Raw genomic sequence first — 13,937 nt, 5'->3', positions numbered from 1 at the left:
TGATTAGTTCCTTTTAAAAAAAGTAGGATTGCTGAGGTGAAATGACATTGTTTCAGGTGGTGAAGTAGGCATTTATTATTCCTTGCCCATATAAGGGGATAGTTGCTGTTCATGTTCCAGTCATAAGGGGGCAGAAGTGAGCTTGTTTGGTTTGGGCGGGAAAAGTAAGCCTAGTCAATGGAAAATTCCACTCTGGTGATGTAAATGATGACGTGTAACCTTGTTGCAGTATAAAAGCCTGGAGCCTGCATTGCTCTGGGTTCAGTCTGTTTAAAGCGTGCTTCGCTGACTGAACCGGCGCCAATAAAGTTCTTCTCCTTCTGTTGATCTGGTGGTCTGTGCTTGGGCTTAGGCCCCTTTCTCCGTGCTACATTTCTGGTTCCCTGACCGGGAAAGGGGGGAGCACCCAACCAAGGCCGGGTTGTTGGGGCCCTCCTGAGCCACGATTTTGAAGAGAACCGCACTGACTGAGGACTGTTTGGCGGCAAAGGCGCCATTTTCGATTTCGAAAAGCCGATCATTCACTCCTCTCCAGGGCTGGTTCTCACCAAAGTCGCTTGCTCAGTGAACTCAGCCAGGAGGAGAACATCAGGGGAAGACTCCGGAGTCCAGTCTGGTCAGAGTCAGGTCAGTATTAATCGGTATCGGTCCCCTTCAGTTGAAGGGAAGAGGAAGCCTGATCACCTTCCTATCGGGTCAGTTTCTGTCAGGCAGGCTAGGAAAGCCTTGGCTTTCCTATGATCAGGGTGGGATCTGTGTTGAAGTGAATGCATGGTGTGTGAGTGTGAAAAGGCGGACTCCCGTAATAGGAGAAAGTCAAATTGAATTGTGGTCACCTCAAGCTCGCATTTCTCAGTCGAGAGATCGCATCTGAGTCGGGTACAGGTGGAAGCATTTGTGGTTAAGGTCTCCCTTTTATGTGTCTAGGAGCAGTGGACCCCTTACCACTCTCCCTGTTTACCCCACCCTCTGTATACCCAGCTGTCTGTCTTTTGTCTGTTCAAAATGGGAGGGAGTCAGGCAAAGCCCAAAACCCCTCTTCAGTTTATGCTCAAGCACTTTGAAGAAATTTTTGGCACAGCCACTCATGGCGTAGTTTTAAATCCAGTCTGTCTGCAGACATTTTGTGAGGTAAACTGGCCTGCGTTTACAGTGGGATGGCCACCAGAGGGCTCCATGGATCTCTCTCTGCTACACAGAGTCTATCTGGCAGCTACGGATCCCCAAGAGGACCATTCCGATCAGCAGCTCCATTATGTCTACTGCTGGTATGAATATGTGAGGAAAAATCCTTCCAAGGCCAAGCGATTTAAAACCCGACAGGGCTCTGCCCCAGCAGCCAACCAGCCTATAGTTTGCCCAACACCAGGAACTATGCCAGCAATTTGTCCAACCCTGAATACCCCAGAAAGCAGGCCCCAAGGCCCCCAAGTGACTTGCCCGCCACCGGAGGATGATTGGCCCCCACCATACTCTGCTGGGCCATTGCCACCGCCTCCTCTTCCAACTCCGCCCCCAGAAGCAAGAGTGACTAGATCACAGACTGCGCAGGCCCGTGCCGCCCAAGAACTTGCAGCCCAGGAGCAGCTTCAGGAACTGCAAATCAGTGAAGCGCTTAGCCCTTCAGTGCCAGTCTCCACCATTTATCCATCCTTAGTGGACTGTTTGGCTACTGCCTCTGCTCCTGAACCTGAGACCCCTGTCACTCCCATACCTAAGACAGTCCTTAAGAAAAATCCGACAACAGGGACCTGGAGCCCCGCCACTCATTGGAGTCCTACATCAGGACTCAGTGAAATGAACCCTTTTAAAGTGCCTGTAGGCAAATCTCAGGAAACTGGCAATTTAGCAACAGTCTGCCCTCTCCGTCAAGTTCCAGCAGGAGCGGATGGGATTATGAGATGGGTCTATTCTCCTTTCAGTACTGTCGATCTCTGTAATTGGAGAACACAGACGACCCCATATAGTGAAGACCCCCGACCCATGACAGATCTGTTTACAACAATTATGGCTACACATGCCCCTACCTGGCGAGATTGTAGCCAGTTACTTACTGCTTTATTAACTTCAGAAGAGAAGCGGAAAGTCATGGCAGCTGCTAAGAAAACTGTTGAAAACAGAGTCCCTGCTGACCAACAGCCTAATGCAGCTGACTGGGTTCGTGCCCGCTTCCCAGATATAGACCCAAATTGGGACCCCAATGTAGATGCAGATAGAGGAAGATCAGAGGAATACCGAACTGCCATCCTCTTAGGTCTCCAGGAAGCAGGAAAGAAGCCCATGAATATGGCTAAATTGAGGGAGGTCATTCAAGAGCCAACTGAGCCACCCTATACCTTCCTTGAAAGACTGTACAAGGCTTACCGCCTCTACACTCCTTTTGACCCAGAGGAAGAAGCAAACCGTACAATGGTGAATGCATCTTTTGTTAGCCAGGCTGCACCTGACATTAGACGCAAATTACAGAAGTTAGAAGGGTTCCAAGGGATGAACGTGTCCCAATTAATTGAGGTGGCCCAGAAGGTTTTTGTGAATAGAGATAAAGAAGAGAAGAAAGAAGAAGAAGCTAAGCATAGACGAAAGGCAGCAATTTTAGCAGCAGTGATCCAAGGCCATGAGTATGACCGCCCGTCCCCAACATCCAACCTTGAGCCCCGTGGTCCTAGAACCCTAGGCCGGGACCAATGTGCATACTGTAGAGCGGATGGCCACTGGAAAAACGAATGTCCGAACCGCCAGTCCAGACTCCGGGGGAGGGGAGGATCTAGAGGCCAAGGAAGAGGACAGAGCTTTAACCACCTTCCAAGAGGGCAAGTTAATGAAAGCCGGTACAGCCGCACCTACCCTGCAGGGAAGTCGGAAGATGGCTTTGTTGGTATGGCCGGAATGAACTATGATGATTAGGGGCGACCGGGCTCTGTCAATTGTGGCCCTCGGGAGCCCTTGGTCCGCTTAAATATTGAAGGAAATCCTGTTGATTTCATGTTAGACACGGGGGCTGAAGTATCCATTGTAACGACACCCATTGCTCCGCCCACTAAAGATAGCCTAACAGTTGTAGGCATGGCAGGGAAGAAACTTGCTCTCCCATACCTCCAATCAAGAACCTGTTCTCTAGGAGGTCACCGGGTCACCCACCGTTTTCTCTTAAATCCCAGCTGTCCGATTAATTTGCTTGGGAGAGATCTTTTATCTAAAATGCGTGCCTCCATAACCTTTGATACTCCGGATGGCTCAGCACTTCTGTCCTTACCTCCAGAGACTCAAACTTCACTAGTGTGTTGTAATTTAGAGGTTGATGCTACAGAAGAGTGGCGACTTCCTGAGGTCCTAATGGGATGTGGATTTAGAAGACACCCTGATGGTGACCCTGAAGAAGTCCAGTATCAGACTGATAAAGATGCTTTTTATGACAAGGAAAAGGTGCAGGATAAATTGTACTACCGAAATGAAGTGCCAACTGTATGGGCAGAAGATAATCCCCCAGGCTTTGCTAAACACCAACCTCCTGTAGTTGTGGTCCTTAAACCTACTGCCAATCCAGTGAGAGAGCGTCAATACCCTATTCGTGAAGATGCCCGAAGAGTGTTAACCAAACACTTTCAGAGACTCCTGAAAGATGGCATCCTGATCCCCTGTGAATCTGCCTGGAATACTCCGATCCTTCCAGTACCTAAGCCTTCTCCAGACCCCAAGAATCCTGATTACCGCCCAGTCCAAGACCTGAGGGCAGTGAATACTCAAGTAGAAGCTATCCACCCTGTAGTGCCAAATCCCTATACAATCCTGACTCTGATTCCATCCACGGCTGCATGGTTTACTGTCTTGGATTTGAAAGATGCGTTCTTCAGTATTGGACTTCACCACCAGTCCAGAGACATCTTTGCCTTCGAATGGAGAGCCCCTGGAGCCTCCAGCCCATGTCAGTACACTTGGACTCGTTTGCCCCAAGGCTACAAAAATTCTCCTTCATTGTTTGGACAGGCCCTCGGTAAAGACTTAGAGAACTTTGACACCCAAGAAGGGGTCCTTACCTTAATCCAATATGTGGATGACTTGTTACTTTGTGCCCCTGACCCTCATCGATGTTCCCAGGGCACCCTTAACCTTCTCCGTCTCCTTGATGCCTGTGGCTATAAAGTCTCATTCAAGAAGGCCCAGATCTGCTTAACTCGAGTCCAGTTCCTAGGATTTGAAATCTCTAAGAATCAACGGTCTCTCAGTAATGCAAGGAAAGAAACTGTGTGCCAGATACCTCTACCCCAGAGTCGCAAAGAGCTACGAGGCTTCTTAGGTGCAGCTAGCTACTGTCGGTTATGGATTCCCTCCTTTGCTCTTTTGGCCAAACCCTTATATGAAGCTACCAAAGGGGGGACACAGGAACCTTTTGTCTGGGGCCCAGATCAAGATGTTGCCTTTAGGACCCTGAAACAACGGCTCATTGAGGCTCCTGCCTTAGGACTGCCAGATCCAGAAAAACCTTTTTCCCTTTGCGTAGATGAGAAGCAAAGTGTTGCTTTAGGTGTCCTTCTCCAGAAACTTGGGACTCACAATCGGCCTGTGGCCTACCTTAGCCAAAACCTGGATGCTGTAGAAGCCGGTCTGCCCCCTTGCTTACGTGCTGTTGCTGCCTGCTGTAGACTTATTGAAGCAGCAAACAAATTCACCTGGGGAGCCCCACTCACAGTGTTTGTATCACACGGAGTTAAGACCATTTTAGAAGCTCGTGGTCACAAATATCTGACAGTTTCACGTATGGCCAGGTACCAAGCAGTTCTCCTCGAGAACCCAGGTGTATCTCTAGCTCCTGTCATCAACATAAATCCAGCCACCTTGTTGCCAGTACCATGTGAAGATGTTGAGCATGATTGCCTAGTAACCACTGACCAGCTGTTTGCATCTCGTCTTGACCTTCGTGACCAACCCCTTCAGCAGCCAGACTTAATATTGTACTGTGATGGTAGCAGTTTCATCAACCCTCAAGGACGTCGCAAAGCAGGCTATGCTGTTGTAGATGACCATCAGGTGATACAAGCAGAATCTCTACCCGTTGGAACATCTGCTCAACTAGCAGAAATAATAGCCCTGACAGTTGCCCTACATCTAAGCAAGAATGCAGCTGCAAATATATTCACCGATTCAATGTTTGCTTTCAAGGCAGCCCATGCACATGGAATGCTGTGGCAACACCGAGGATTTATTACAGCCGCTGGAAAGGATATCAAATATGGGCCAAATCTTCGTCTTCTGCTAGAAGCCATCAATCTGCCAACTAAGATTGCAATAATCCACTGTCGAGGACATCAACGGAAGTCTGACCCAATTGCAGAAGGAAATGGTCGTGCTGATAAAGCAGCTAAGGAAGCAGCAGAAGGAAAACTTTGTCTCCGCACTCTAGTTCCTAGTCCGTCAGTCTTAGCCTGTCCTGTCTTCCCCACTCCAGTCTCAGCTTGGACGCCTCGTTACACCAAACATGAAGACTACCTCTGTGACCAGCAATCAGCAAAAAAGAATGAGGAAGGTTGGTGGATCTTGCCAACAGGAAAAATTTGGATTCCAGCCTCCTTAGGCTATGAAATAATGAAAGCCCTTCATGCTAATACCCATTATGGATCTTCCAGTCTTGTTAAAGCCTTAGACCGCTGGGCTCATCTGGAACGGAAGACAGCATTAGCAGACCTCGTGTGCCGTCAGTGTGTTACCTGTGCCCGAAACAATCCTAGAGAAGGTCCCCGACGACCTCCAGGAATCAATACCCCAGGACCAGCCCCAATGACTTCGCTTGTTGTTGATTTCACCGAGATGCCAAAAGTTGGTCGTCATCACTACCTGTTGGTGTTTGTCTGTACGCATACTGGATGGATAGAAGCGTTTCCAACTGCCACTGAAAAGGCCTCAGAAGTTGCCCGAGCCATGTTAAGGGATCTAATTCCAAGATTCGGATTACCTACCTGGGTTTCCTCTGATAATGGACCAGCCTTCATCTCTGAATTAACTCAGCAAGTTGCCAAAGCCTTAGGAATCATCTGGAAATTACACTGTGCCTATCGTCCCCAGAGTTCAGGAGCAGTAGAACGAGCTAATAGAACTCTTAAAGCCTCCTTGCGGAAGTTCACCCAAGAGACTGAACAGCCATGGCCTAAGATTCTACCTCTAGTGTTATTCCGACTGCACTGCCTCCCTTCCAAACGAACTTCAGTTTCTCCTTATGAGGCAATGTTTGGCCGTCCTCCCCCACTGACCATGGGAGTTCATACCGATGCTTATGGGTTTCATCAGTTAATCACCTCAGCAGAATTACAAGCCCTTGGACGACAAGTTGAGAAACTCCAAAGACATTACTCTGCCTGTCTCCCAGTTCCCTTGTTTGATTCTGTGTGTCATGTCAGTCCTGGAGATTCAGTATGGGTTAAAAATTGGAGACCAGAGCCCTTAGGGCCAAGGTGGGAGGGACCTTTCACTGTTTTACTCAGTTCCCCTACAGCTGTGAAGGTCGTTGAGAGGAAACCCTGGATCCACTGGACGAATTTGAAGCTTGCCCATACTAGATGGACTGCTGAGCCAGGATCTAATCCTACTACTGTGAAGCTTAGACGTGTCGTGCCCAGTAATCCAGCAAGCTCTGCTTCTCTTGGGCCCACGCCCCAAGAGGACACAGCTGAAGATTGACTCCAGAACCCCTGCTGAGACCTACCGGAAACGGTCTCCCTGCGCACGGGTGAAAAATCAGACCTTCGTTGGAGCATCAGGCCCTGCTCTAGTCACACCGGAAGCTGACTAGTCGACGCACAGGCCCAAGATGTGGATGCTTCTGTTAAATTGTGTTTTTGTACCTTCTATGATCTGCATCCCAGTTATGGGGTTTCCTGCTTGTACCTCTTGCATTACTTCCACTTTTCGTGAAGGTCAAGTCTCACAAACCCTCATTTATCATTCTGACTTTGATTGTATTTCGTCTGTAGTTACCCAATGTTCTCATGAGGGCATAAGTTACAGTGTTTGTGTAAATCAAGGGAAATTTATGTGCTTTCGACCCCAGTCCAATGTGACTCGGGCCCGTATTAATGTTTATGCTTATATTAGTGGATGGTACACAAGTCCTGATACTTTCACCTCTTCCCTTTTAGCGTCCAATGTCACTTCCCAGTCTAGTCAAAGTATGCAAGTCTGTTTTGACATATGTCATGCCATCTCTCGAAGTCGAAAGTATAGTGCAGGGGAAATTAGACAAACGTGTGGAGGGCTAGCTAAAGAGCAGAGCTATGCCAAAGAAGGGAAAATGTTTCTGTCATCAACTTATGAACTTGAAGCACAAGTCTGGTATGTCTCTAATGATGGTAATATCTCAGATGGACCTCAAGGTGGAATAGTGGGAGGAGGGAAAGCCCACCCGTACTTTAAGTTATCCCAGGGAACTAGTCTAACCCCTTGCAGCCATAACCACTGCACTCCCTTGTGCTTACATTTCCGAGCATCCGAGAACCAGGGAAGAAAGAAACTGATGTATGGGGTTGGCATAGATATTGGTGGTCGAAAAAGTCCATACGGACGCATTGTCATAGAAACTATTAGTTCAAAAATCCAAAGCACTGAAATGAAGATTCACACAACCTTTTGGTCAGAAATGGGGAAAGTAATAGAAATCCCCCCAGTGACCAAGAATCTATTTATCGATCTTGCTGAAAGAATTGCAGGAGAACTATCAGTTAAGAATTGTTATGTCTGTGGAGGTACCAATATGGGAGAACAATGGCCCTGGGAGGCCAAAGAGGTAGAACTTAATAATATCTCCCATGCTTTCAACCTTTCCTGGAATAATATCCACCGCCCCAGTAGATGGATCCTGAAAAATCCCTTAGTTGGTCATACTTGTTTTATACGACAGGGAGCTCCTTTTAACATTTCAGTGGGAGCCCTAGATTGTGAAGAAGGATGGTTCTGTAATGGCACCCAGCCTAAAGCCTATATTAATTTTGCTAATCCGAATGTCACCCAAGCCCCACCTTATGTTAATATGAGTCGTTTACAAGTCCTATGGGACAACCCCTGTAGCACTTCTAAAGAATGGAGAGCTCCAGACTCCTTATACTGGATATGTGGTTCAGCTGCCTATGCAACCCTGCCCCTTACATGGAATGGTGCTTGTATATTAGGTACTATAAAACCTAGCTTTTTCCTCCTACCCCTCACTGTCGGAGAAAGGTTAGGAGTCCCAGTATATGATGAGTTAGGACGCTCAAAGCGAGAAATACGGGGATTAGCTGTAGGTAACTGGAAAGATGATGAATGGCCTCCAGAACGTATTATTCAAGTATATGGTCCAGCTACCTGGGCAGCTGATGGTACATATGGTTATAGAACCCCCATTTATATGCTAAATCGAATAATTAGACTACAAGCGGTTTTAGAAATCATAACTAATGAAACTTCCCTGGCTCTGTCTGTATTAGCCGAAACCAACACACAACTTCGCACTGCTGTTTACCAGAACCGACTTGCCTTAGATTTCTTATTAGCAACTGAAGGAGGAGTTTGTGGAAAGTTTAACCTTTCAAATTGTTGTTTACAGATTGATGACAATGGTAAAGCTATTGAACAGATTACAGAACATATGCGTAATTTAGCCCATGTCCCAGTCCAAACCTGGACAGGAATAGAAAATGAAGATTGGTTTGGAAACATACTTGGAGATTGGAAACGTATATTGTTCTTAATAGCCTTAGCCTTTGGTGGTTTGTTACTTCTCCCTTGTTTGATACCTTTGGTTAAGAATGTAGCTACCAGAACAGTTAATGCAATGTTAGCTCACAAGGATACTGTTAAACTTTTATATTTGGTTACTGCTAAAAGGAACAGGTTGAACACTAATGCATAAATTCTTCCACAGGTTAAAGAAGAAAAGTACTGTTAGTTACTGTATACTCTCCAGGCAAGGAATAAATGCTATGCCATGTTATTGGTCGGTCTCTCTCTCTGTCCCAGAGAAAGGACCGAAAGGGGGGAATGAAGTAGGCATTTATTATTCCTTGCCCATATAAGGGGATAGTTGCTGTTCATGTTCCAGTCATAAGGGGGCAGAAGTGAGCTTGTTTGGTTTGGGCGGGAAAAGTAAGCCTAGTCAATGGAAAATTCCACTCTGGTGATGTAAATGATGACGTGTAACCTTGTTGCAGTATAAAAGCCTGGAGCCTGCATTGCTCTGGGTTCAGTCTGTTTAAAGCGTGCTTCGCTGACTGAACCGGCGCCAATAAAGTTCTTCTCCTTCTGTTGATCTGGTGGTCTGTGCTTGGGCTTAGGCCCCTTTCTCCGTGCTACAGTGGAAAGCAGTTACAAGTAGAAGTCCTTTTAGCTGGTCAGTACAGCAGTTTGCAAAGACTCTTATTTATTTAAGAAATTTCCTTACTGCTCTGTGAAAAGGGCCTGTCCAAAGCAGCTTCAAATGGGCATGACATGAAACAATGGTTTACTTAAACTAACTATGGTTAGACAAGTGTCTTTAGGGCTGCATTTTGTTGTAATTTTCTCTGATACCTTAAAGCAAATATCCTGGCTTAACCCTGGTTTAATCCTGACTTGTTCCCTGGTGACACCCTCCTGGGCTATTGAGAGAAGGCAATGAAAGAGCGTTACGCCCTGGGAATAAGAACTTTCTGGTGGTCCCTGTCCTGTGAGAGATCTGGCTTTCCTCAACTGGGGCCAGGACTTTTTTGGATCTGGGCCCTGCCTGGTGGAACTCTCTGACAGAGAATATTCATGCCCTGCAGTATTTACTACCTTTCTGCAGGGCATGCAAGGTTGAGGACAGCAATAGGACAATATAAAATCTGGCACTCTCTCTCTCTCTCTCTCCCACACACCACCATCCATAACCCCCTCCCCCTCCCAGTTGGCCGGTGGAAATTAAAATCTCTCTTCCATCATCTTGGGAAGTGTATTGTTTTATCTGCTGATATGTTATAGGCATTTTAGCATGGGTTTTAACTTGAATTATTTATTGTACTTGCTTTGTTGTAAGCCACCCTGAGCCGTACTTGCAAAAAAGGATGGCCTAATAAATCTAAATAAATAAATTTGTCAAAGCAACCTAGGATTTGAGTGATGATTTGTGATCTTAATCCTGGTTTTACAAACTGGCCATAGTTAGGGGAGGGGGGCATGCTTTTGTGAAGCACCTGAACTGAATTACAGAAATCTTGCAGAAGCTCAGCTCTGGCTTTCTCAATTCATGACTTTCCTTTTCAACACACACACATGCATGCATGCATAGACTAAGGGACTGACACACTATGCAAATATTAACAACAACGATGATAATAAAAGAAAGGCCAGAGCAAAGTGATTCTTTTCAGGATTCAAATTGAATCCTTTGTGTAAATGCCTTAGCTGCAGTACTTTTCCAACATCTTAATGCAGTGTATATTTTAATCTGAGGCACAAGATATTCTTTGGGACTTGGTGTGTGAGTTTTGTTTACAGTGACTCTGATTGCCCTAATTACAGTTAGGAAGGCATTTCCCTATCCTAGTCTGCGATCATACGCTCCTTTAGATCCAACATAGGTGCGAATGCCTGACTGATCTAAAGGGCACGATCAGACAGAAATATCTGAGAAAGGTCCCACAGTCGTCAGCAACCCATGCTGCTCCACCACAGAAGCAGAGGTAAAAGACTCCGGGGAAAGTCTGGCTCTGATTCCAATGGACTACGGATGGACTTTCCCCATCTGATCACTCAAGCACACTCTCATGCCATCAGGATGGTCTGATCATTCCATCCCGACTCGGTGCCATTTTTTTTCTTCGCTGAGCAGTATGCACATAACTGCATACTCCATGGGGAATCCTCAGTGCAGAAGTGTGATTCCTCATTTATGCACATGGGAAACAAAAGGCAAAAAAAGAAGAAGACTCACCCGCAGTGGCATCTGATCACACAGTGATGGGCTGAGCCCACAGCACAAAAGGTGACTGTGAGTCAAATTCCTCCTGAGGAAATAGGGGTGTTTCCCCTCCACATCAGCTGGTGGGTGTGACTGCAACCCTAGACTAGATTGCCTAAAGAGAAATAACAGTAGGGTAGATAGTAATTTTTTTCCCTCAAAGAAGGAAGAGTGGGACAAACTGGGGGGGGGATAGGGGACTTCCAAGGGGAGACTATACATTATAAAGACATAAGGAAGACGTTCTCTTATCTTTGGACTTTTGGCCAGGGAGGATCAAGACACGAAGAACTAAGCTTTACCTAAGGACTTCATCTTGACCACATGTCAAGGGATAATGAGAGAAGTTCCAGCTCTGAGAAGAAAGGTAATGGTGAACTTTTAAATGCTGCAACTTCAAGATTTACAAGCCAATCCCAAATAAACATTGTTTAGGATAAGTGTATGGTTTAGGATATATAGGCTGTGCTTGTTTACCTTTTCTTTGTATCCTTGCTCAGTGTGAAGCTTGACCAGACCATGTGTGCTTTTTTCATTTGCTCAACTTTCTTATATTTTGAATGATTGCTACCTAATCTCTGCAAACACATCATGCCTATTTGGTCATTACCCAAAGAGTGATAAATGGAAGGGGCAGCAGATGGGTTCACCATTCCTTGAGCACAATAGCTGGAAATTGCAAAGGTGTATTGACTATCCTCATGCTAGCTAGTACCAACTAAGTGGGGCACATGGCAACTATGCAGAGCCTCTAAACCATAATGAATATACAAGTGCTACATGCACAAATTCCTCTAGCAGGAGATACTCTCAGATTTGTTGATGGAAGTGGTTACTACCTAGAGAGAACTTTGGTACCCTTTGGAAGTGAGAGAAAGAGCTGGCAGTGCTGAGTGGAGATTTTGGATAGTCATGAATTTTTTCCAGCCTCCCAGAACCTGAGGGAATGGGGTTTGCTAGTCCTTTCCTTCACAGGATACATCACATGGATGATGTTTGAACTCTGTGAACAGGTCCCAAAGCAAACCAAGGAGTAAAAATTCCCTTTCTATTATTCTTCCACACTTGTTAAAGGCTTTAGGTGCCAACACAATTCTACATAAGTAAGTGGAAAAGTCCCCACTGAAATTATCATAGTTTTAGATGTTGGTGACATTGTTTACAGTTATTTTATGATGAAAATAAGTAAGCAATAGACAACCATAGAACCAATGTAGTACAGCAGTTAGAATGTTGGACAAAGCCTGAGGAGACAAGGGCAATTACATCACAGTGCTCATAGGGTAGGTATGCCAGCATCCAGATGGGACCTGGGGATCCCTCAGGATTACAACTCAACTCAAAACTAAAGAGATCATTCCCCTGGAGGGTGGACTGTATTGCATTGTACCCCACTGAGGTCTCTCTCCTCTCCAGGTTCCACTCCCAAATCCCCAGGAGTTTCCCATCCTGGAGCTGGCGACCCTACTGCCTCCCTTCCCTGCTGGTGGCCAGGGAGGTTCTGGAAACCCCATCAAGGGTGATTTTGAGGGAGTCTTTCTCAGGCCAGTCATCCCACAGGGCTATTGTGAGGATAAAATAGAGGAAAGCAGGGATTTTCTGTGGTGGTACTAACTGAAATTGAGTTGGGGGAGGCTTTCCCAAGTTCAGAGGGAGGAATTGGTGGATATTGGTGCAACCTTATATATGAGTACCAGCACCTCTGTTTTCATTTAAAAAAGCACTGGGAGAAAGGATAATCATATGCACTACCCTTAGCTCCTTAGAGGAACGTAGGGATGAAAAAGTAATAGATACATTATAGATATTTTAAAAATATTTTAGAATATGTCTGCGTGTGCAAAGTACCATGAAATCACAGCCAACATGGTAACCCCAGCAAGGGGCTTTCAAGGCAAGTGAGAAGCAAAGGTGGTTTGCCATCACCTTCCTCTGCAGAGTCTTATTAGCTTCCAAGATTTGACCAGGTCAGGCTATACCATGCCACCTTCCACCCCCATTTTAGAATATACTCACCTCTTAATTGCAACATCGACAAAAAGACCTCTGGTTGAATGTTATCCTAGAATGTTTTCTTTCAGTGTGTCATAAATAAAGAACATCTCTCCAAAAAATCTATCAACTTTGGCTATAATCCCGCCTTTCTATAACAAGTAAATTTAGGCATTAAAGCAATATTCCATATTTTTCTAAACCACTCAGACAAGGAGAATAATGAATCTTTTTCCAATACAAGTAACTGCACATTCCAGGAGCCACAAACAGATTTAAAACCAAGTCAAGATCCACAGTCTCAGGTCTCCCTCTTATTATACCAGTTTTTTAAAAATAATATTTTTATTGGTTTTATAAGCTATATCCTACATTCTAAAGGTAAAGGTACAGGGGAAAACCTATCACTAACTTATGACAAGAATATTTCTAAGCTGACACATGCCTACATCACTCCTGCAATAATATTGGTATTATGAGAAACATAGAATTATAAAAGCAGAGAGATCAAACTTCTATCGATTAAAGCTTATTTATGCTTAAATCAAGTAATATTGTAATCCAGGGCGGGGGAGTTTATCGCAAATCCGGAAGCTGCAGCTAGTGCAGAATGCTGCAGCGAGGCTGTTGATGGGTCTCTCCAGGCGAGACCACATCCGACCGGTGCTGCATGCACTGCACTGGCTACCTATAGCATACCGGATTCGTTTCAAAGTGCTGGTGCTTACCTTTAAAGCCCTGAATGGCCAGGGTCCGGCCTACCTAAGGGACCGCCTCTCCCCGTATATTCCCCCAAGAGCACTGAGATCGGGGAATCTCCATCGCCTGGAGGTCCCAGGCCCCTGGAAAGTGAAGTTGACCCAAACCAGGACTAGGGCGTTCTCGGTGGCATCTCCCACCTGGTGGAATGAGCTCCCGGAAGAGACTCGGGCCCTGCGGGACTTAGTGCAGGGCCTGCAAGACGGAGCTCTTCCGCCAGGCTTTCGAGGGGGAGCTGCCGCCGCCA

The 13,937-nt window shown here is 46.0% G+C and overlaps 2 protein-coding genes across 2 annotated transcripts; both read left to right on the top strand.

Moving 5' to 3' along the window:
- Positions 1-1,359: 1,359 nt before the first annotated feature.
- Positions 1,360-2,923, top strand: LOC107126116. The gene has a single exon (XM_015429627.1). It carries the CDS (start codon positions 1,375-1,377, stop codon positions 2,902-2,904), a length of 1,530 nt encoding a protein of 509 aa, XP_015285113.1. The 5' UTR covers positions 1,360-1,374; the 3' UTR covers positions 2,905-2,923.
- Positions 2,924-2,982: 59 nt separating this feature from the next.
- On the top strand, positions 2,983-6,474 carry LOC107126105 (the record flags this gene model as incomplete). The annotated part of the gene is made up of 1 exon (XM_015429617.1): positions 2,983-6,474. A coding segment is annotated over exon 1 (3,492 nt), but the record flags the coding sequence as incomplete, so codon positions are not given.
- Between the last annotated feature and the right edge of the window lie 7,463 nt (positions 6,475-13,937).

Source organism: Gekko japonicus, unplaced genomic scaffold, assembly GCF_001447785.1.
Source record: "Gekko japonicus isolate JY-2015 unplaced genomic scaffold, Gekko_japonicus_V1.1 scaffold935, whole genome shotgun sequence".
Lineage (NCBI taxonomy): Eukaryota > Metazoa > Chordata > Lepidosauria > Squamata > Gekkonidae > Gekko > Gekko japonicus.
Note: the sequence above shows the minus strand (reverse complement) of the source record. Positions and strands in the feature narration are given on the sequence as shown.

What these genes read in the sequence shown, in the direction of transcription:
- LOC107126116 (XM_015429627.1), top strand. Translation starts at nt 1,375, where the DNA reads ATGCCAGCAATTTGTCCAACCCTGAATACCCCAGAAAGCAGGCCCCAA.